General features: G+C 37.3%; 1 protein-coding gene across 2 annotated transcripts; it reads right to left on the reverse strand.

Moving 5' to 3' along the window:
* LOC110464674 (bifunctional apoptosis regulator-like) lies at positions 1-25,341 on the reverse strand. Of its 2 annotated transcripts, none has more exons than XM_021520011.1 (9): positions 25,261-25,341; positions 22,965-23,291; positions 22,346-22,586; positions 19,245-19,404; positions 18,858-19,006; positions 13,124-13,276; positions 7,122-7,318; positions 6,581-6,775; positions 1-1,043 (listed from the first exon to the last, which is right to left on the reverse strand). In XM_021520011.1, exons 2-8 carry the CDS (start codon positions 23,195-23,197, stop codon positions 6,589-6,591), a joined length of 1,320 nt encoding a protein of 439 aa, XP_021375686.1. In that variant the 5' UTR covers positions 23,198-23,291; positions 25,261-25,341; the 3' UTR covers positions 1-1,043; positions 6,581-6,588. The 2 variants fall into 2 exon arrangements, with proteins under 2 accessions (XP_021375686.1, XP_021375687.1); XM_021520012.1 differs by lacking the exon at positions 25,261-25,341 and adding an exon at positions 25,073-25,170.
* Between the last annotated feature and the right edge of the window lie 56 nt (positions 25,342-25,397).

The following is a 25,397-nucleotide window of genomic DNA, read 5'->3' on the forward strand; positions in this document are numbered from 1 at the left end:
TGAAAATGTAGTGAGGAATTTATTCCATGAAGTAAACATTATGCATTAAAACAAATCTATAAATAATATATTAACATACTCTGACAAAGTTCATAAGTAGTAAAAGAAAATAAGTCAAATATGATTAAGATAAAATGGTGAATTGGATAATTAAAACATATAAAATCATTTGATTAAATCCCATACTTTAAAACATTGAAAGGACTTTATGAACATCATGACATGATACTATGTACATGACCATTTCATATCACCAATTACTGGGTAAATTGTCCTCAGACATCATCACAAGCACAATACATAATCATTAAAGATTTCTCCAAATTATTGATATCAAACATACATACATTTGTATATACAAGATAAAATGGGACTCTTGATCTACTAGTGTCAAACTTGATATAAAAGCAAATCTTTGTGCAACTTATTCGGACATGAAGTTCATTAGAATTTAGGTGCAAACAAAAAATCATGATAAATACCCTATATAATATAAACATATATATATATATATAAATAAATTCACGCATTTGTATTAAAATGACAATGAAATAGAATTACATCACTACATTATCCCATTCCACCACTCATTTTTAAACGTGACATGATTATAAAACATTAACTATGTACTCCTATTGTAAGGTTTGTCTCACTAGATCCATGTTTTAACCAAAATTGCACTATCATTAGTACCATATCAACACCAATATTTTTTTAATCCAGAAAATAAAAACTATTTCTTTATAAAATTACATATTTATGAAAGAATGGGAAGGGAAATGGTCATTACATATCCCTCAAATATAAACAGTTCCTGAGGGCAAGCTAAAACTGTAGCCTGGTAAACTTTAAGTCATTTTCCCAGGACAAAGAATTTATCTATCAAAGATCTTCTGTATTGGAACAAATAAGCAAAAGTATAAAAATACAATGTTTGAATACAAAAATATAGCCTGGGAAAAGTCTCTATTTATGAGTGAAGGCATACACTAGTAAATATATTACGCCATCTCTGTGTTTCCTGTGTTCCAGTTCATCACAGTCTGCAATGGTAGAAGATTTTATTGATAGTTTATTGGAATATTTTGTTTATTGTAACATCACATACATTCATGAATAACATTTTTGTACGGGACACATAATTGATCATAAATTGACACTTTTCTAAAGTTAAGTGAACATCATCTGACAAAACTGTTTTCAGTTGTACATTAAAACATATATTACAACAAAAGGGTGGAAATTATCCTTAATGTGGCAAATGTTCAGTTTGAATAAACTGCAGTACATCTAGGCCTCCACCTTTAAAACTATGGACACTTTTTGTATCAGAATTTTTTAAAAACACTGAGATGGTTTCCTCGGACACAAAATGTAGTTATGTGGGTAAAAGTATCACATATACTGTCCATAAGTAATTTTGACAAAACTTTGATATCAGGTAAGTACAGACTATCTGATAGCTGTTTTTTTATTGGTTAAGTATCTGATAGTTATTTTTTATTTGGCAAGTATCTGATAGACTTACAGTATCTGACAAAACTTATTTTTCTTTGGTAAGTATCTGAGGTACAACATTAGACCAATGTTAAATTTGACCTATTGATATCAGACTAAAACAACATTTTATGATTCCTCATCCACACAATATACAATAGTTACATTAATATACAAACAGAACATCCAGCTAAACCTTTCAACGCTGAAGTACCAGAGAGCTACATTATCAACTCTGACCGAAATTTCTGTTGGATTAAATCAACATTGTTTCAACGAAATGTTTTGTGAAAAAAATCAATCTGCAGATATGGAATTGTTTTTTGTGAATTTGATAATGGACATAGAATTGCCATAAATACATGCATAACACTTTCATATATTGAATATCTGCCTAATATCAAAATGTTGGTAACGCTCGACACAGTAATTGAGTTTAAACAATCCAATTAGGTCTTCACATCAAATCCTTTTCTGAAATGGGAAGGATCGAATGATGAATTGAAAATAAAATTTGAAACTTATATGATGTTAGGTTATAAATGAGGACAGACATGAGGGTTATAAATGAGGACAGACATGGGGATGATGACGAGGCAGAAGGGTGGATATTAGAATCTATGACTCATGTGTATTGCATACAGATAAATAGAATCAGCAATCTATAAAACCTGTGTAATGTAGACAGAGAAATAGAGTCTAGCATGCCTGATAGAGAGAAATAGAATCATAATGCTTGTGGGATGTAAACAGAAAAATAGAATCTATGATTTCTGTATGATGTGGCCATGTAAGGATAAATAGAATCTGTAGAGCCTGTGTGATTAAGACAGAGAAATAGAATCTATGATTTCTGTGTGATGTGAAAGGGTAAATAGAATCTGTAATGCCTGTCTGATAAAGACAGAGTAAAAGAATCTATGTTATTTGCATGATGTGGAAGGGTAAATAGAATCTGTAAAGCCTGTGTGATGAAGACAGAGAAAAAGAATCTATGATTTCTAAGTGATGTGGAAGGGTAAATAGAATATGTAAAGCCTGTTGTGTGATGAAGACAGATAAAAAGAATCTATGATTTCTGTGTGATGTGGAAGGAAAAATATAATCTGTAAAGCCTGTGTGATTAAGACAGAGAAATAGAATCTATGATTTCTGTGTGATGTGGAAGGGTAAATAGAATCTGTAGACAGAGACAAAGAAACTGTATGGTATAATTAAGCTAGACAGATAATTCTATCCGCCTTTCATTACATAGACATAGAAATACAATTTTTCACCAACTGAGTGTAATATAGAGAAAGGAATATTTATCTCAAATTAACATTTTTGCCCTGAATGAGGTTTGTAGTTATCTTTTTCAAAACTGTGAATGAACCTATGAAATGTTGGAGAATTATACAACTCGCACCCTACTGCCAGTCTTAGATTCATAACCACCAGTCCTAAACTCATACCTTCAGTCCTAGACATGCACCACAAGCCTGGAGACTCCAACCAGCTGACCGAGAGTCTTAGATTCATACCACCAGTCCTAGACTCATACCTTCAGTCCTATATGCACCACAAGCCTCGAGACTCAAACCATCTGACCGAGAGTCTAAGATTCATACCACCAGTTCTAGACTCATACCTTCAGTCCTATATGCACCACAAGCCTGGAGACCCAAACCATCTGACCTAGAGTCTTTGACTTGCACCTGCAGTCCTAGACTTGTATAAGTACTACCAGTTCCAGACTTGTACTAACTCTTGCATTGTTAACAATGTACCAGCTGGGTATTTCATTCATAGACCGAAGTTCTTTCAGTAGCATAAACATATTAGAGTAAGTGTAGTAGCAGGCAGGATGGGTCTTCACCAGTACTTACAATGTTATGTATTTAATTTAAAGTGTTTTGTGTGATTTTAATAAGGCACTTGTATTCAACATGAGCCAATCACTATACCATACATTACACAAAAAATCATTAGTGTGATTTAAAGAAAATATAAAATTTATTTATTGATAAAATCTAAATCCATAAAAGCAGCCCACTATAAAATTGACATAACTTAATTAAAACACAGGGTAATAAAGCTTCACACTTAATAACATCAAAGGACAACTTTAAGGAATTGCATGACTTACCCAGGAAGTCTTACATAATCTAACCTATTGGCTATCAATAAGTACAGCATTAAACCTGTAAGGCTGTCCATAAACTCTAACAAACTTAGTTATACCCTGGCTTAAATCTCTTTTTAAACCCGATTTTAGCTAAATGGAGACCCAACGAGGTGTGAGGAATACATAAAGCTGACCATCACTGTGTTACAGCGTGTGATCAATAACTCTGGTGAGACCTTTAGTTGTTGTCATCTAGCGGGGGTGACTACCCTGGGGTGGACATTGATCGAGTTACACCCAGACACCGGACGGGGATGTCAGCTTACAGGCAGGGACACATCACACTTAACAGTACATGTAGGAGACAGTACTGGTGACAAATGTGTTTATCTGGGGAATGGTCTCTTATAACCTAGATGTACAGTTGCCATCCTCATTCTTTATCATAGAGAGGTCCATTAGTAAACTAGGTTTACTAATTCTTATTTTCAAGGCTAAAAGCCTACAGAATAACTGAATTATAACATGAACTTTGAGATCAGTACACATACAATTACAGAAAAAATCTCCATAGTTCATTATTAGTATGTCAAACACATTAGCCTGTGCAATGGATTCATGGAATTCAATTAGCCAGTTTCTCTGAAGCTGCTGAAATACACTCTACGTGTACATCAACTCAAATAGTCTTCAATAATAACAAGCTATTTCAGGTGTCCACAGTAGTGAACCTGATCAGGATGATACTGAGCCAGCTAGTGAACTTGACTGTTCTTTACAAGGAAATCAAGGAGTGAATAGGAGTTATACGGGAATATAAGACAAAGGATTACGGCATATAACAAAGGGATATATAGGAACATATAACCAAAGATTTCGGGCTCATATTATCAATGATTAAAGGAGCATATAATCGAGGATTATGGGTGATACACATAGAGGATTATGGGTGTTACACATAGAGGATTATGGGTGTTACACATAGAGGATTATGGGTGTTACACATAGAGGATTATGGGTGTTACACATAGAGGATTATGGGTGATACACATAGAGGATTATCAATACATATAGCCAAGGATTATGGGAGGTACATATAGAGTACATATATAGTACATGTGTGACCCAGCTTTACACTGTCAATGTATTGATATGTTGCTGGCTATTAGGGCCGATGATAGGCAGACATTATATGAGAACATTGGGAGGGTTAGGAGTTTTCTGTATTATGCGCACTAGTTTCCTCATCTGCCTTATGATCACTACATTTCATACTGTAATCAAGTTTTTTTCAGGGAAAAAATCTTGAAAATTGGATCAACATCAGGATTGCAGCACTGAAGAAATTTCCAATCAGATCTAGATTGTCTGTCACTGGCTCCAGACCATTGAAAATCTGATTTATACATCAAATAGAAACAGTTTATCAATCAAGTAAATATTCGAGAGTTTGAAAAAAAATCAATAGTCCAAGAAAGTTAATGCATGATGTCTAGTCAAATTAAACCTGGTATGATCTCCTGATGTTTAGATAGAACAGAGTTATACAAATATAATGCTATTCCTATCTATTCCCATTACAGAATACCTCTGGAATCACAATAGTGTACATGATAATCATTATAAAAAAAAACTATCAAAGATTTATTTATAATAATTACTCTACATGTCTGTAGTTAAAATAATATTTTTATCAACAAAAAGTGATAAAAATGAATATAATAATGATAATAATACACTTCAGTTTTAAATTTGGAAAGCATGTCATTTCTAATAAGAAAGTACAATGTATAATCAGCTATTAAAATGAAAGCAATAGGGAATCAAATTTAAAAGAACATGGAAAATAGATAATGCAATATACATATCTACAGAATGATTCCATGACAATAAGAAATCCATGGCTGGTTTGGGGAAGCCAGCATTACTGTAATGGTGTGAAGCCCCCAGGTAATGGACGCTATCAGTACATGGTTTTAATTCTACCAAAGGAGTATTAAAGTCTTGAGGAAAAATTGAAGCTACGCATTCCAAACGATAAAACCAAATTGTCATAAAACAAAAACAATTGGAATGTTTTAAAAGAGATGGCAATCACTTGGCCTGATTCAGTCGCACAACAATGTCTAAGTGAAAAACATTGCAGCTTCAAGGAAGCCTCTGCTCCCTTCATGCATAGTAAGATTTCTGTGAGGGACCTAATGGTTAGGGCTTGCTATGAGTTTTTCCCTCAACTTCAAATACCTATTTTATTTCTGCTGTATTCGTCCAACTGATGATCACAGTTTCTGACCACAATCTGATTCACAGATCACAGTAGAGCAAACTTCCAATACATAAAAGATTCAGTCTTTTTGTCTTGAATCAAATTATTCCCTCAACACCAATATGCTTTCTTAGATAAACTAATAAATATGTCCCTTAGTTAACACTGGAGTCCATGCACATGAGGTTAAAGTTCTTGCTTGGCTGGGAGGGGATGTCAGCTTACAGGCAGGGACATGTCACGCTTAAAAGTTGGCTGGGAGGGGATGTCAGCTTACAGGCAGGGACACTTCACGCTTAAAAGTTGGCTGGGAGGGATTGATTCTCCCTAATGAAGTAGTACATATGTACCTACATTGTAGCGAGTACAATGTACTGTACCTGGGATATCACACCTACTCTACACTTGTCTCTTAGCTGGATACACATTGTTTGAGTTACATCACTCCAATCAAAATCATGATTTCAATTTATTGTGTATTTCCAAAATGATTGTTTAATCTTTTCAAGTGAACTATTGAAACTTTTTTTCATGTGTCGGTAAATAACATTATCGCAAAACAAATTAGGAACTGGTTAAAATTATCCAGAATGAACCTAGATCCAACATCCATATCAGTCGAATCATCAGTACATGTACTACATTCTGAAGCATTTGATTAATGCTAACTTCACTTGTCTTGAAGCATCATATCTTTTCAGTAGGCTGACCTTTCTTGCTAGTTCCTGAGGTTGGTGTTTTTGATGTGGTGGTACATTTTCTCCAGACTCACGTAGGGGGACAGGTACAAGGCCACGTAGAAGAACATGTTGCAGATGAAGTTAGGGACCACCGGCCAGATGATGATAAAGAAGACACCAGACAATAAGCTCTTTCCATAACTTTTCCCGACTGTTGAGGCATTTCTGAAAATCACAAGTCATAACAGACAATATATAGCTGAGGGAATATGACGTAGCATAACTGATGAGACAACACTCAGACAAAGCATCACCTACAAAACAACATGGATGGTAGCTTATACTATGGGACAAAAGTTCAACAGCACAGATCAGAAAGTAGTGATGTACATTTATCTTAAAAGTCATCAGACAATACCAATGTCATCTAACAAGGCATGTACAATACACATTGTATAGCATTGACAGACTTGTACAAGTATCACTGATATGTGTTAGTATAAAGCCTAGTAAATTATTCTAAACGATAACATAAAGATGTTCTAATTAGATGTAAGGATAAAAGTCTGACCTGTATCCACCTCGTACAAAGTTAGCGATGAAGGTACACTCTAGGTAGGTCTGTGCCATACAGCTGAGTATGACCATGCGACTAATCCAGTAATGGGTACTTGTCCAGTCATAGGCGAAGATCCCGATGAGATAGTAGGGCAAGAACAGGCCCCATGACACAAACTCTGTTAGCTGACGACTGGTCACGTTGTCAAACTAGAACATAAACAACTAACAAAGTTGAATAACTGATCATGACAATCTAAGATCTAAGAATAATTTTGTGTCACATTGTGAAAATACAAAACCAGCAACGGTCAAGGTTAATATGTAATATCAAACAAAAGGCACAAAGGGTTTGCAGATATTGCTTTGACCTAATAATATAAGCTACAGGCTAAATATCCTTACCTATGACTCTTATTTATTCAAAAGGACCTGTTATAACATTTTTACAAAATTTGACCCCAATTACCTTGAAATTCTAACAAGGTCATTTCGATGAACAGACGTGGCACATGTAGCCCTTAATCCCAGCTGGCAACTGGCCAAATATCATCACCCTGTGACTTTTGGTTATTGAGATGAAGTTGTTTAAGGATTTAACACATTTGGACCCTGTGACCTAGAAAGTAGGTCTAGGTCTTTCATTTAAACAAAGGTTGTAGCCCTTCATCCAGCATATACTACTGGCCAGATATCATGACTCTAGATATCTTGGTTGTTTAGAAGAAGTTTTTTTGATTTGTTTAATGTTTTTGACCTCTGTGACCTTGAAAGAGGGTTGAGGTTATTTTCGTTTGCACACTTTGTCACACTCACACCATTGAAGCTGCAAGCCAAATATCGTGACTTTAGGCATTTCAGTTTTCAGAAAAAGTCGTTTTATACAACACCAGCAGCTAGAGGTCAAGGTTCATATGAATTGTCAAAAATAATAAGGTACCAGCAGCAGTAAAGCTAAGGGTCATACGTTTTGTCAAAATACAGCACCAGATCGAGATGTGGTCTAAAGATTAATATCAGCAATGAAGTATTGTACAAACAATTACATTTAATACAGTAATAACTGGTGACATTGACATCAGTCTTCAGAAACAGTTAAACTATTAACACAAACCCTAAACAGAAACAATACTTAGGCCAGGTCCAAATCATTAAAAAAGGAAAATTGGACAGTTCCACCAACCTTTCAGCCAGAATTCAAGAATTTCCTGTTACATTTGTACAGCATAAAGGTCACCAACTTCAAATCATTAAAATAATCTTCTGAATTCTTTTGTTGTTACACAACATTCTAAAATCTGCTGAAAACATGTAAGATCTGTAGATATTTCATCCTAACACCGGTGGGTAGGATGGTATTTGATAACAACTTTGGATGTATTCACTGTGAACAACAACTCTGATGTTTCCACGGATATGACATAATTTCTATATAAAGTACGCTGAAGCAATAGCTCGCATGGGCCAAATGTCCTACCAGCAGTGGCAGGCAGGAAGCAATGTGTGAATCCTCTCATCAGGTTCCACACAAACATGCGATCTTAATGCGTGAAACTGAATATCAATAGTCTAGTTGTAAAGAAATGTTCTAATCTCAACACCCACTAAAGCAGCATTTTATGTTGAACTTCAATCATTTTTCAGGGAACTAATCAAGGAATTAGCATGATGGTCATGATAAACCATAAATTATAAAAGTTTTGCAAGAAAAGAATTCTTAAGTTAATTTACTGATACACGACTATCTATAGAGATCCTTTACACCAGACTCCAAATCATAACAGTGAAATATTTAATAACAGATTAACTTGATGTTCGATCATTAACGTATCTCAGATCTATATAACTATATAGGAGATCCTGGTCCTCCCAATGCTAATCCAGTCTATTTTTAACGGTTCAAATATCAGATTTTTACAGAAGGTTGACACATCCATATATTCTTTCAATTCGTAAAGCAAAAATGTTTTTGAGGATATCTTACACTTCTTATACTTATTTATTACATTTTTGCCAGTGAAAAACGGATTCTATCATCTTGATAAAACTGATATCTTACACACTGTGACAAATATCAAAAGTGATATTTTCAGTGTGAAAATATCACAAATATCACTTTTTGGTATTGACCAATCATAACGGTATTCTATAACGGTATTCTATAACGGTATTCTATAACTAACGGTATTCTATAACGGTATTCTATAACGGTATTCATATTCTATTGGCTGCATTCAAAGGCAACATTTTTTTTGTTCAGATTCAAATGATGCGACGGTAGAATAAGTGGTTGTTTTGGTAAATGTTTGGTGCGCACACTTAAGTATTTACATAAATATACAATTAATAAAACAATTATAAGCAATCATACCAGAAAATAGCAGAAAACGTCGGAATTGTGTTGAGTATCCCATTCAAAATGGCGCGCAGCCTTAAATTTTGTTGTCAAGCGTGACATCATTAGAATATGGCGCTAATTATTACGCTTCTGATTCCCGCCCTTTTGTAATGAATTACATTTTTCATGCTTTAAAAATGCTGCGCACTCGTGAAAAAAAAAAAAATATATATAGCCATGGTCGTGAAATACATTTGGTATTACTGAAGACACCATTAAAAATCCTCTATATATTCTTAGACATTTACTTGATCAGTATGCTGTCTCATATACAGCAATTTTGAAGTATGAAAGATCTAGACAAAACCCACTTATACTAAGAGATAGATAAATAAGAAGTTGACCATAGTGAACTATAATTTCCAGACATTGTTAAACTACATCCTACAAGGGAGCTTTGCTTTATTCTATTTGTGGTACATCTTCTGAACTCATATCATGGCTGAAGCACGTACACCTGTAAGGTGATTAACCGTATCAGAGAGGTATGCACTCAAAATGATTTCAGTCTGTGAATGATGACAAGTCAGTGTTTCTTCTTCTTTTAGTTTACAACAACCTAGGCCTGTGCTTACATGAATTCGGAAAATAAAGAAATATTATTATTAAAATTTGGAAGATATTCCTTATATTTTTCTTCAATAGGAAAAGAAAGCTCTTTTTTGCCATTTTTGAAACAGTATGTTTTCAGCTTTGAAAAAAAGACAAACTCAGGCTATGTTATCATGTAGACTAGTATCCATTTCTATATACATAACATGACAATATTCTAAAGCCAAATTTTTCAGTCCTATTGGTCAGTTTTCAGTGATTCTATATTTGATGGTCAACCTTTGTTGTAGATAAGGTGCTGACAGACTAATCTTCCCTGTATAATGGCCAGTAGTAGTCTGTAACAATGGTCAGGGAGTAATGGTACCCCTGTGGATCGGGACAGGCTGTAAATCTACCTGTTGTGTTGGATTTACACAGGGGAGGCCATAAACCCCGGTAACACTCCCCCCAATATCATTAAGGTTACATATATACATCACACGGTGTTGTAAGATCAATGTTGTCCCATGTCAGTAGTCTCATCACTGGTCTGTCTGGCAAACTCATAGCAGTCCTATCACAATGGCACGAAATTCAGAATAGATGACTTTAAAAACGATTACATTCCGTGTCCTTAAATAACAAATTACATTTGTAGGTTTGAAGAAAAGTTTAAATGTGCATTACAATTATGAAATTACCTTGAATGTTGTACTCTATTGTGTTTTCATTCATAAATTCTAGTCAAGCAAATATTCTGTGCCATTGACCTCTAATTTTGACTTAATTTGCTTGTGAAAGTCCTGAATGTGACATGCAATCACACAAGATATTTACATTCTTGTGGTAATGTATACACGTAGGATATTAGACTCTTAATGCTGTCTCGAGCTGATACGAGAGATTTTTTTAATATATATATAAATATTATCTATTTTAGAACAGTTATGCAACAAGTTTTTACAACTTATATTAATCACTCTTGTTGGCCCGGATGTTAGCACGCAGATTAAAGGGTACTAGAGATTTAAACATGACTAAAATGAAGAAATTTATAATTACAGCTCCAATATAAAGCTACCCTGGTTTTTACTGATCTCCGACACCTGTTACATCACCTGTAATTACATGTAGCGTCTCTTTCTGTACTGGGACTCTGCAGCTTTAATTCATCATCATTTTTTATCCATGGTGCCCCACCACTTGAATGCTAAATACACTGTAGCACCCACCACTTCCATTTTCTACCCCATTTAGGTTATTGGATTTGCATTGGCAAGATTAGAAAAATTTCTCTGAAAACTTATGCTTCGATGAGACGATGACTACATGCCGGGTATATTGAATCCTTCCATCTGTATTAAAGGCTGGCGTTTAAGCTCTTGGCCAGATTTGCTCATAGAACTTTAAAATATTCTACATATACAAAATATGGCATATCAGTTTTATTGGTTTCATATCTTAATTTCTAACAGTATTCATAATCGATTTTTGAATAAGTGGCTCAAAAATAAGGTTATATTGAGAATTTATGATTTTATGTAGGCATCATACATTTATCATGGGTAAGATAATGATGTCATAATTGGTTGTTAAGTCATGTTGTTAACCTGTCACAGATTGTTAGCAGTGTTTCTATGTAGTAAGTTCTCCTGCACTCATGATGGGTCTTGAACTTTTTACATAGTGGTATAAAATAAATTTGGTCAATGAATTTGAGTATAAAACAAAGAAAAGATTAGTTAAGTTGTTTTAATATATACATTATTTAACTTGTTTACTAATTTTTCATTTATTTACAATTGAATTAAAAAATTGCTGATTTTTTGTTTGTTCACATCGATATATACAGCTGACCTGAATTAGTGGCAACATCACAAGATAAACTCAACACTCTGGAAACGTTGCCCTTATAAAGACAAGCCCAAGCTGCCCTCATGTCTCCCTGTGATGAATATCCATTTATACAATCCTGATTCTAAGTCAAGATAACATAAAACATTAATGATATATTTTTATCAGGCAAAGAACAAACAGATCTTATTCTTTAGTCTTTAATATCATCTGGTGGTATCCTCCAACCCAGAGTGGTTTCTCCACACTAGACTGGGGTGCTGATCATGGGATGGCATTCTTTGGAAAATGACTTCTAATCAAGGTCAACAATTCAAAATAATTCTGTGTTAAATTTGATCACACGTCATGTGCTTCTCTAACATCCTGCACAGTTGTCATATTTATATGGTCAAGGGGCAATAACTCTAGTTAACTTTGATAATCACTTGCCACATAGATGCTAATTTAAGATTATATTCCAAGAAAATGCTTGAAACTATTAATGGTTCTTTGGCAAAGAAAAACAACACTTACATACATATATATTTTCTTCATAAATACTTGTAAGCTCAAGTTTGGCAATCTTTGGCATTTCCTCTGACCATTCATAAAGTTTCTATTTTTTACTGAATTTCGTAATTTATCAAAATAAAAAATGACAATCTATTAATCTATCCACAGGTGTAGGTGTTATATCATCTTGAGTGCTGAAAACCATAAGACGATGTAAACATACTTATATCATTGGTTCATTGGAAAGCAAAATACCATATTGACCTCAAATAAGCCCTTCATCCCAACAATGTTACAAAATATTTTTTCTATGAATACACTGATGAGCAGAGATATTGGGAGCTGCATTTAAAGTCTGTGTGTATCTCGTACACAACCGTGTTACTTCAAAAGAGGTTACCAGGTAAGTGTAGCCTTTGACCCTAACTTCTGTGTAGCACTTGACATTTCCATACTATTGTGACAATATAAGCTAAACCTGCAAAAGATTTCATGATATATCTTGTACACAAGTGTTATAGACGTGTTGTTCAAGCAATTAAAAATGCAACAACTCACTTCAACTTATTAAGTAGGAAGTATAACTACAACCGCATTCCAGGAGCGAAATCACAAATTAATTACCAACAAAAAGTATCTATGTTTGAAAATAGGCCAGTGACAGTGACACCAGGTCGTTATGAGATGTGACCACCAGATATTGGATAATGAAGGGTTTACAATTTATCACTTACCATGTTTAAACTTTCCTCAGAATCCATACAGGTGTAGTGTACAAAAGGGATGAATATGTTATCATATTCAAACAGGTACATGAACAATATTGTAGTGCGAGGGTAGTCCTTCATTCCATACAACAACAGCATGGCAAGTCCAGGATGTAGTGACTGTAAGTATAAAATGTACGGTTCTATTGAGTAACCATACATTAACACCAGGACAAGTATAGTCCATGGTAACTTTGTTGTGTAGGTTGTGGTGGCCAGTTTCGGTTTGTAGTTTGTCGTGTCTGTGTTGGTGTGAAGCTGTAGTTTTTTTTGGTGTGCAGTTTGTAGCATGTCTTAATTATGGTCTGTATTTTGAAGGTTTGAAGTAGGTCTTTGTCAGTGTGTAGTTTGTAGAGTCTTTGTCAGTGTGTAGTTTGTAGAGTCTTTGTCAGTGTGTAGTTTGTAGAGTCTTTGTCAGTGTGTTACAAGTTTGTAGTGTCTTTGTCAGTGTGTAGATTGTAGTGTCTTTGTCAGTGTGTAGTTTGTAGTCTTTGTCAGTGTGTTACAAGTTTGTAGTGTCTTTGTCAGTGTGTAGTTTCTTTGTCAGTGTGTAGTTTGTAGTGTCTTTGTCAGTGTGTAGTTTGTAGTGTCTTTGTCAGTGTGTAGTTTGTAGTGTCTTTTTCAGTGTGTAGTTTGTAGTCTTTGTCAGTGTGTAGTTTGTAGTGTGTTTGTCAGTGTGTACACTTGCAGTGTCTTTGTCAGTGTGTAGTTTGTAGTGTCTTTGTCAGTCAGTAGTTTGTAGTGTCTTTTTCAGTGTGTAGTTTGTAGAGTCTTTGTCAGTGTGTAAATTGTAGTAGGTCTTTGTCAGTGTGTAGTTTGTAGTAGGTCTTTGTCAGTGTGTAGTTTGTAGAGTCTCTGTCAGTGTGTAGGTTTTAGTAGGTCTTTGTCAGTGTGTAGTTTTTAGTGTCTGTGTTGGTGTGTAGTTTGTAGTGTCTGTGTTGGTGTGTAGTTTGTAGTGTCTTTGTCAGTGTGTAGTTTTTAGTAGGTCTTTGTCAGTGTGTAGTATGCAGTGTCTGTGTTTGTGTGTAGTTTGTGGTGAGTGTTGGTGTGTTTTTGGCATGAACACTGGTCACATCAGTTATTTTATATTCCCACAGTGTCCCCCCCCTAGAGTTCCTACCTTGTATTCCCCACAGTGCTCCTACCTTGTATTCCCCACAGTGTTGTATTCCCCACAGCGTTCCTACCTTGTATTACCACGGTGTTCCTACCTTGTATTCCCATCAGTGTTCCTACCTTGTATTCCCCACGGTGTTCCTCCCTTGTATTCCCCAGTGTTCCTACCTTGTATTCCCCACGGTGTTCCTACCTTGTATTCCCCAGTGTTCCTACCTTGTATTCCCACGGTGTTCCTACCTTGAATTCCCCACGGTGTTCCTACCTTGTATTCCCCACAGTGTTCCTACCTTGTATTCCCACAGTGTTCCTGCCTTGTATTCCCACGGTGTTCCTACCTTGTATTCCCCAGTGTTCCTCCCTTGTATTCCCACGGTGTTCCTACCTTGTATTCTGCCACAGTGTTCCTACCTTGTATTCCCCACAGTGTTTCTACCTTGTATTCCCCACAGTGTTCCAACCTTGTATTCCCCACAGTGTTCCTACCTTGTATTCCCACAGTGTTCCTGCCTTGTATTCCCACGGTGTTCCTACCTTGTATTATGCCACAGTGTTCCTACCTTGTATTCCCCACAGTGTTTTTACCTTGTATTCCTCACAGTGTTCCTACCTTGTATTCCCACAGTGTTCCTATCTTGTATTCCCACGGTGTTCCTACCTTGTACCCCCACGGTGTTCCTACCTTGTATTCCCACAGTGTTCCTATCTTGTATTCCCACGGTGTTCCTACCTTGTACCCCCACGGTGTTCCTACCTTCTATTCCCACAGTGTTCCTACCTTGTATTCCCCACAGTGTTTCTACCTTGTATTCCCCACAGTGTTCCAACCTTGTATTCCCCACAGCGTTCCTACCTTGTATTCCCACAGTGTTCCTGCCTTGTATTCCCACGGTGTTCCTACCTTGTATTCCCCAGTGTTCCTACCTTGTATTCCCCCGGTGTTCCTACCTTGAATTCCCCACGGTGTTCCTACCTTGTATTCCCCAGTGTTCCTCCCTTGTATTCCCACGGTGTTCCTACCTTGTATTCCCACGATGTTCCTACCTTGTATTCCCCACAGTGTTCCTACCTTGTATTCCCACAGTGTTTCTATCTCTTGAATTCCCACGGTGTTCCTACCTTGTATTCCCACGGTGTGCCTACCTTGTATTCCCACAGTGTTCCTACCTTGTATTCCCCACAGTGTATCTACCTTGTATTCCCCACAGTGTTCCAACCTTGTATTCCCCACAGTGTTCCTACCTTGTATTCCCACAGTGTTCCTACCTTGTAGTCCCACGGTGTTCCTACCTTGTATACGGTGTTCCTACCTTGTATTCCCACGGTGCTCCTACCTTGTATTCCCCACAGTGTTCCTCCCTTGTATTCCCCACAGTGTTCCTACCTTGTTTTTCCATGGTGTTTCTACCTTGTATTCCCACGGTGTTCCTTCCTTGTATTCCCCACAGTGTTCCTACCTTGTATTCCCACGGTGTTCCTAGCTTGTATTCCCACGGTGTTCCTACCTTGTACTCCCACCGTGTTCCTACCTTGTATTCCCCACAGTGTTGTATTCCCCACAGTGTTCCTACCTTGTATTCCCCCAGTGTTCCTACCTTGTATTCCCCACAGTGGTTTTACCTTGTATTCCTCACAGTGTTCCTACCTTGTATTCCCCACGGTGTTCCTACCTTGTACTCCCACCGTGTTCCTACCTTGTATTCCCCACAGTGTTCCAACCTTGTATTCCCACAGTGTTCCTGCCTTGTATTCCCACGGGGTTCCTACCTTGTATTCCCCACAGTGTTCCAACCTTGTATTCCCCACAGTGTTCCTACCTTGTATTCCCAGCCGTGTTCCTACCAGGTATTCCCCACAGTTTTCCTACCTTGTATTTCCACGGTGTTTCTACCTTGTATTCCCACGGTGTTCCTACCTTGAATTCCCACAGTGTTCCTACCTTGTATTCCCAAGGTGTTCCTACCTTGTATTCCAACGGTGTTCCTACCTTGTATTCCCACGGTGCTCCTACCTTGTATTCCCCACAGTGTTCCTCCCTTGTATTCCCACAGTGTTCCTTCCTTGTATTCCCCACAGTGTTCCTACCTTGTATTCCCCACGGGGTTCCTACCTTGTATTCCCCACAGTGTTCCTACCTTGTATTCCCAGCAGTGTTCCTACCAGGTATTCCCCACAGTTTTCCTACCTTGTATTGCCACGGTGTTTCTACCTTGTATTCCCACAGTGTTCCTACCTTGTATTCCCCACAGTGTTTCTACCTTGTATTCCCCACAGTGTTTTTACCTTGTATTCCTCACAGTGTTCCTACCTTGTATTCCCACAGTGTTCCTACCTTGTATTCCCACGGTGTTTCTACCTTGTATTCCCACGGTGTTCCTACCTTGTATTCCCACGGTGTTCCTACCTTGAATTCCCACGGTGTTCCTACCTTGTATTCTCACAGTGTTCCTACCTTATATTCTCACGGTGTTCCTACCTTGTATTCCCACGGTGTTCCTACCTTGTATTCCCACAGTGTTCCTACCTTGTATTCCCCACAGTGTTTTTACCTTGTATTCCTCACAGTGTTCCTACCTTGTATTCCCACAGTGTTTCTACCTTGTATTCCCACAGTGTTCCTACCTTGTACTCCCACGGTGTTCCTACCTTGTATTCCCACAGTGTTCCTACCTCGTATTCCCCACAGTGTTCCTACCTTGTATTCCCCACAGTGTTCCTTCCTTGTATTCCCCACAGTGTTTTTACCTTGTATTCCTCACAGTGTTCCTTCCTTGTATTCCCACAGTGTTTCTACCTTGTATTCCCACAGTGTTCCTACCTTGTATTCCCACGGTTGTCCTTCCTTGTATTCCCCACAGTGTTCCTACTTTGTATTCCCACAGTGTTCCTACCTTGTATTCCCCACCGTGTTCCTACCTTGTATTCCCACAGTGTTCCTACCTTGTATTCCCCACGGTGTTCCTACCTTGTATTCCCACGGTGTTCCTACCTTTCATTCCCACAGTGTTCCTACCTTGTATTCCCCACTGTGTTCCTACCTTGTATTCCCCACGGTGTTCCTACCTTGTATTCCCACGGTGTTCCTACCTTGTATTCCCACGGTGTTCCTACCTTGTATTCCCACGGTGTTCCTACCTTGTATTCCCACGGTGTTCCTACCTTGTATTCCCACGGTGTTCCTACCTTGTATTCCCACGGTGTTCCTACCTTGTATTCCCACGGTGTTCCTACCTTGTATTCCCACGGTGTTCCTACCTTGTATTCCCACGGTGTTCCTACCTTGTATTCCCACGGTGTTCCTACCTTGTATTCCCACGGTGTTCCTACCTTGTATTCCCACGGTGTTCCTACCTTGTATTCCCACGGTGTTCCTACCTTGTATTCCCACGGTGTTCCTACCTTGTATTCCCACGGTGTTCCTACCTTGTATTCCCACGGTGTTCCTACCTTGTATTCCCACGGTGTTCCTACCTTGTATTCCCACGGTGTTCCTACCTTGTATTCCCACGGTGTTCCTACCTTGTATTTCCCACAGTGTTCCTACCTTGTATTCCCCACAGTGTTCCTACCTTGTATTCCCCACAGTGTTCCTACCTTGTATTCCCACCGTGTTCCTACCTTGTATTCCCCACAGTGTTCCTACCTTGTATTCCCCACAGTGTTCCTACCTTGTATTCCCACGGTGTTCCTACCTTGTATTCCCACGGTGTTCCTACCTTGTATTCCCACGGTGTTCCTACCTTGTATTCCCACGGTGTTCCTACCTTGTATTCCCACGGTGTTCCTACCTTGTATTCCCACGGTGTTCCTACCTTGTATTCCCACGGTGTTCCTACCTTGTATTCCCACGGTGTTCCTACCTTGTATTCCCACGGTGTTCCTACCTTGTATTCCCACGGTGTTCCTACCTTGTATTCCCACGGTGTTCCTACCTTGTATTCCCACGGTGTTCCTACCTTGTATTCCCACGGTGTTCCTACCTTGTATTCCCACGGTGTTCCTACCTTGTATTCCCACGGTGTTCCTACCTTGTATTCCCACGGTGTTCCTACCTTGTATTCCCACGGTGTTCCTACCTTGTATTCCCACGGTGTTCCTACCTTGTATTCCCACGGTGTTCCTACCTTGTATTCCCACGGTGTTCCTACCTTGTATTCCCACGGTGTTCCTACCTTGTATTCCCACAGTGTTCCTACCTTGTATTCCCACAGTGTTCCTACCTTGTATTTCCACAGTGTTCCTACCTTGTACTCCCACAGTGTTCCTACCTTGTATTCCCACAGTGTTCCTACCTTGTATTCCCACAGTGTTCCTACCTTGTATTCCCCACGGTGTTCCTACCTTGTATTCCCCACAGTGTTCCTACGATGTATTCCCCACAGTGTTCCTACCTTGTATTCCCACGGTGTTCCTTTCTTGTATTCCCACAGTGTTCCTACCTTGTATTCCCCACAGTGTTCCTACCTTGTATTCCCACGGAGTTCCTACCTTGTATTCCCACGGAGTTCCTACCTTGTATTCCCCACTGTGTTCCTACCTTGTATTCCCACAGTGTTCCTACCTTGTATTCCCATAGTGTTCCTACCTTGTATTCCCACAGTGTTCCTGGCAGCTTTGTCCCTTTATCTGCTAACTCATGTAGGGATCGCAGCAAAACCTTCATTTGGAGACTGTCTGTGATATTCAATTTTTGTGCAAAATCAGATTCCTCCATAACCAGAAGTTGTCTTCCATCTGAAAAAATGAATATGCAGAAATATAAGATATATTGTGAAGTAAAATTTAAATAAAATGCACAGCTTTTTTATAGACACATCTTAATCACTGATAAGTGAAGTCAATACTACTAATGATGATAAACTAAAAGGAACTTTTTGTTAGTAATTTTCACTTATCATTCAACTCCATCCTTTTCATAACTAAAGGCTAATGATGATACTGCAGTAATTTGACCGTGGGTTATAGAACGTACCAATGAGTTGCTCTGTTGCCTTGTTGGCATACTCAGCACTCCAAGCACCTAGCTCTCCCAACCAGGTGCCAACCTCCTCGGGATCCCATCGCTGGGCTGGCTTGTATACCAACATTCCACTGTCACTGTTGTAGCCCCAGTACCAGCCCACATATATCAACTGTAATAACCATTTACTATATATTTATCGTATATTTACATATACAACAAGCTTTGTTTTCTTTTTATCAGTTTTTTAATTCTAAAAGTAAACAATTTAAGGCAATAATTTGTTCCAATCATACTCAAAATCTAAAATGAGAAAAAACAAAAAGAACAACTAAATATGTATATCATTTAAACAAGAGGCCCAGAGGGCCTGTATCGCTCACCTGCATATTTAAGCAGTCATTGCAAAATATTCTCATTATACTGTACTACAAATATTTCACTTGAAACTTGTTCTGCTCCATCTGTTGAAGCTACATGAGGCAAATATTATGATATATGATTCTATGCTTTTTGGTTCTTCTTCAGAAGTTACATTGTATTTGAAATATTTTTCCTTTTGGTTCTTCAGAACAAATCGTTTGAAATGTTGTTGACTTCTGTGACCTTCAAAGTAGGTTGAGGTCATTTTCATTTGCAAACATTGGTGAGCTCTATACCAAGAAGCCACAAGCCAAATATTATGATTCTATGCCTTTCGATTATTCAGAAGGAGATGTTTGATGTTTTTGACATATTTGACCCCTGAAACCTGAAAGTAAGTCACGGTCATTTTCATTCTCAAACGTTGTTGTGCTCAATCTAAAGATGCTACCAGCCAAATATTAAGATTCTACAGCAAAATATTAAGATTCTTTCTACAGCCAAGTATTAAGATTCCAAACTTGTTGGACTCCACCCCAAGAAGCTTCCAGCCAAATATTAAGATTCTATAACTTTCAGTCCTTCAGAAGAAATTGTTTTAAGTGTTTGACATATTTGGCCCTGGTGACCTTGAAAGTAGGTCAAGGTCATTTTCATTCTGAAACTTTGTCGGGCTCTTGCCCAGGAAGCCACCACCCTAATATGAAGATTCTATATCTTTCAGTTCTTCAGAAGAAGTCGTTTAAAGTTTGACACATTTGACCCCTGACACCTTGCAATTGAAAGTAAGTCAAGGTCATTTTCATTCTCAAACTTTGTCTGGCTCTATCCTAGGAAGCCACCAGACAAATATGAAGATTCTATACCTTTCAGTTCTTCAGAAGAAGTTGTTTGAAATGTTTGACATATTTGACCACTGTGACCTTGAAAATAGGTCAAGGTCATTTTCATTCTCAAACTTTGTCTGGCTCTATCCTAGGAAGCCACCAGCCAAATATGAAGATTCTATACCTTTCAGTTCCTTAGGAGAAGTTGTTTGAAGGGTTTGAAATATTTGACCCCTGTGACCTTGAAAGTAGGTCCAGGTCATTTTCATCTTCAAACTTTGTCAGGCTCTATCCCAGGAAGCCACCAGCCAAATATGAAGATTCTATTCCTTTTAGTTATTCAGAAGAAGTTGTTTGAAGTATTTGACCCCTGTGACCTTGAAAGTAAGTCCAGGTCATTTTCGTTCTTAAACTTTGTTTGGCGTCTACCAACAAAGCTCTCAGCCAAATATCATGACTTTAGGCCTATCCGTTCATCAGAAGAAGTTGTTTAAAGGAAAAATTGATGGACTACAACGGATGGATGACGGACGCCACACCATGACATAAGCTCACTTGCACTTCGGGCAGGTGTGCTAAAAATGCAACAATATAACATACAAAGCTACAGTTGTGTGACAGCACAATGCACCAAAAGTTGTGTGCACACACTATGCATACATCGTGTGCACACCCTACGCACATGGTGCACACAACTGTGCAAGTTAACATTGTTTGTCCCGGAAGTCTTATATGGATAAGGAACAATGAATGTATAAATTTCTTATCATATTAATTAAGATAATGTTCAGTTTACAAAAAACAACTGGATGTGTAGTATTAGTTATTTGCATTCGTTTTGGTCTATAGCTCCCTGTCACCTGGATTTTTACACTTTGACAATTACATAAGTGCCCCAGATAAGAAAAACTATGGTCCATGTACATGTACAAAGTGGCCATGTTTACCTGTATATGCATTTTATTATTTTATATGTGTCAATTTGGGTCGTTAAAAAACCCACCAAAACACCATTTCTAAATTAAGGAAATCATAAGAGATCAGCTTATATATGTGGGTAGAATATAGAAACATATTTAACAAAAACAAGTTTGTATGTTTAAACACGAAACCATTTATATTGTTAAGCCATCTCTCAATTTACACACCATGATTGTCATCGCACAACTTTCGCCCATCTTCCGCACAAATGTGCCCAAGCAAAAGGCGTCTAGATTTTTATCGTTCGCACATTGTGAACACATCGCCTGCACATCGTGTAACACTGTGTGTAATTTGAGCATTTTTGTTTGTGTTGAAATGAAATTTGAAGTTGGGGTTGCACAAATTACATAGCCATAGATACATTTTTAAGTTTTTATCTTCAGAAAGATCGTCGATTTGCATAGTCCGCCATCTTGAGAAGACGGTATTTTCTTCGGATAAGTTTGTACACAGAACTTGAAGACATAAGAACATATAACTATTCATTCTGAATTATTAAAACTGCAAAATAGATATTTGTGTTGCTATATGAATTTATAAGGAAATTAACGTAGTTATTAAATCAATTAAAAAAAAACGAAGTTGGCAAACACGGTAACGTAGATGCAAATAAATTACGTTCTCAACGGTTAACATTTTGGCAGCAACGTTATATAATAAGTTAGGCAAGATAAAACAGTTTACAGAAACACTGCAATTTTAAATTGAATAAATGTGCAACAAATTTTGTTACAAACCTGTCTTTCAATTCCTGCCATGAACACACCGCATCATGTTTCAATAGTAGTCTACTGTCCTGATAAAATATCTTGTTTTGTTTGAGAAAATATTGCACTCCATCTTTTGCCGGTCATAAGCTTTAAGCCATTCATTGATAGTATAAAATGATATAATGTGTATTATTGTTTTATCTCATGAGCAGCTGGACGTTGATCTTACCATCAGTATCGCAGCTGCCACCACAAATCCTGAAAAGAAGTCTTTTAGTTGTACTAGATTGCGTTGTGGACCTTGCAATACCCTTCCTTGTTGTTCAACCACATTACGACCAACCAGTCTGTTTTCTTTCAAATTTTGACCAAATATCTCAAACTCTTCTAATATCTTATTGTTTCGTTCAGTGTTTAATGTCTCCTCCCTTGTCTTTAGCTTTTCTGCATAGTATTTCTCCAAAACTTCTCTGCAAAACAAACCAGTAAAGATGACATGAAACAAGAATTATGACACCTTTCAATACATAAGTATAATAACAAAACTTACATATCGAATAAAACAATCAAAATTAAAATGAATAATGTTAAATCAATTTCTAAATATAATGCATTGATACCTTATTCTAATAAGTTCATATTGGTAATCAGTTACCCGTCAAAAGCACAAGTTTTTGACAAACTTTCAATGTTTTTCTCAAGTGATGCATGGTATTCACTGGTACTTGTCATACAGTCGTGACTTGATGGTCAATGTCACATGAAAAAATGTCCTGGTAGAATGTGTGTGCTATCTAGTCGACAGGTAACATATTTCCACTGCAATATCTAAATGTAGACATCAGTACCTGATAAAGATGTTGACCTTTGGAACTTCCTGCCATGGGGAGCGACAATCAGGGCATTCTAAACGCTTAGAAGTATTGTACCACTCCGCTAAACAAAGCCTGCAGAAGGTGTGGCCACATGCCAAAGAGGAGGGCATTACCAGCAGTTCATAACAGATGTGACACTTGATGTCCATATCGTAGCTGGAGGTCTGTCGCTCTAATGGGTTTGGTGAGGTTGTCATTTCAGTCATTGTTTCTTCCTATCGTTCTTCTGCAATGTCCATCACAAATCTTGAGCTGTCAATCTCAGATTGTAAACACTGTCCACCTTTCTAAAACACTTATCTGAAATGCAACAGAACATAATGAAAAAGAATTACTTCACATAAATTCATTGTCATATGTTAGATTTAAAGGTTGACTATACATAGATACAGATGAAGATATTTAGCGAGAACAAGTTTTGTCTTAAATCCAGTTAAATATTCCTCATTGACAAAGGAAGTCAATTTGAGTCAATAGTATTGTAAACCAAAAAATAGGATCATACAGACAGTAGGAAAACATTTTATTTGTGGAAATACATAGTGAAAGTATGAAAGTAAATACAAAGTTTCAAATCCAATGTCTATAGTTTGCACTAGTAAATGCATTGCACGTACAGTGATCAATCTTATAGTTTCTATAAATCCTTTTCTACTGTACATGTATTGTACATGTACATGTATTATCAAAAGTATGGGTCACATCACATTAAATTTCAGCATCTCTAGAAATTTTGAGTCTTGCCAAAATTGCATGAGTATTAGCCCGAGTTTCCTCTGGCCCCGACACCAGACTGAAGACATTATGACTGATAGAGGTCTGGTTAGCTCGAGTTTCCTCTGGCCCTGACACCAGACTTAGACATTATGACTGATAGATGTCTGGTGTGGGGCCAGCCTGAGCTTCTTCTGGCCCAGACAACAGACTAAGACATTATGACTGATATAGATGTCTGGTGTGGGGCCAGAACATGGATTTCTCCCACACCTTTTGGTGTCAGAAAGTTTTGAGGTGCTGACTACAAAAATCTGCTATAACACAAAATATGACTCACATTTGTCGATAAATGGTTTATTTATTTATCCAAAACTGTCTAAACGTTGTTATTCCTATTTTGATCTAGGTCAAACATGTACATGATACATTTTATGCAAATAATTATAATCTGTGATTAATCATTTGCCTGGTATCAACGTCAGTGTATATAGTATGAGATGGGCTCATAGCGTTTCCTCAAAATATTGTTGACTTTGTCTGAAAACTAATGTTTTAATGCAGAATTTTAGTGGCGCAAAATTGCAATGAATAATGAAATTAATGAAACAACTTACCTGTACATGCATTCCTGAAGTATCTGTGTAGTGACTATTATCGAGAAAAATGTAAGAAAATTTGTCAAATCTCTAGAATAACGGCATATATTTCCACTGAATAAATCACAACTGAGCATAAAGCAAACAAGGCTGACTGAAGTTGGAAAAAAGCATGCAAAGCAAGTGCGATTTTACCTGTACACACTTCAAAACACTGCAGATTCTTACTCAGGTAATCTGGCTTGACTTTATCAATAGCCTTGTTAGCTTCATGAATTATTGTAAAATATCCAATGAAAATGACATGCCATCATTCTTGAGATTTGAAGTAATTTCTTACATTTTGCTTGATAAAAGCACAGACTTAGATAGCATCTAATCTAATTCCGTGACAATAGTCAATACACGGATAATTCAGCAATGCATGTACAGCTAGGTAAGTGTTTTCATGATCATGAATTATAATATTCAATGCAATTTTGCGCCACTAAAATTCTGCATTCAAAAGTTACTTTTCAGACAAAATCAAGAATATTTTCGACAACTAATTTCTGCAAAGGTCATGATTGACATTGTTCTTGACATGGGTGTTACCAACCAACTTCCATATTTTTTTCCTTTTGAGGAAGTTATAACAGACTGTAATATTATAGTATGTGATGATCACATACTATGATATTACAGTCTGTTGAGCATTACTTTCAAGCATTTCTTACTAAAAGCAGATAAATGCCATAACAGGACATAACCATCATTTCCCATTAATACGTCGTATATGTCGGTCTTGGGAATTCCAATATATTATCGGGCGGCGATCTGATGCAATATAAAGCAAATACATTGCGCAGCATAAATCCCTATTCTCCAAGCATTGTATTATGAAGCAGTTGTTAGTTTATCTACAGTAAATATTTTACACATATACAGTAACACTGATGTTTTGTAGTAACATATACCCGGTAATAAATATAAGATGCTCTGATGTCAACACAGCTTGAAGTCCAACAACGATACCCCAACAACAGTCAAATCGAAACCATCGTCCCTTATATCAAACAAAATAATTAAGTGCGAATACTGTTTTAAGCTAACG

This window comes from Mizuhopecten yessoensis, unplaced genomic scaffold (genome assembly GCF_002113885.1).
Source record: "Mizuhopecten yessoensis strain PY_sf001 unplaced genomic scaffold, ASM211388v2 scaffold11019, whole genome shotgun sequence".
Classification (NCBI taxonomy): domain Eukaryota; kingdom Metazoa; phylum Mollusca; class Bivalvia; order Pectinida; family Pectinidae; genus Mizuhopecten; species Mizuhopecten yessoensis.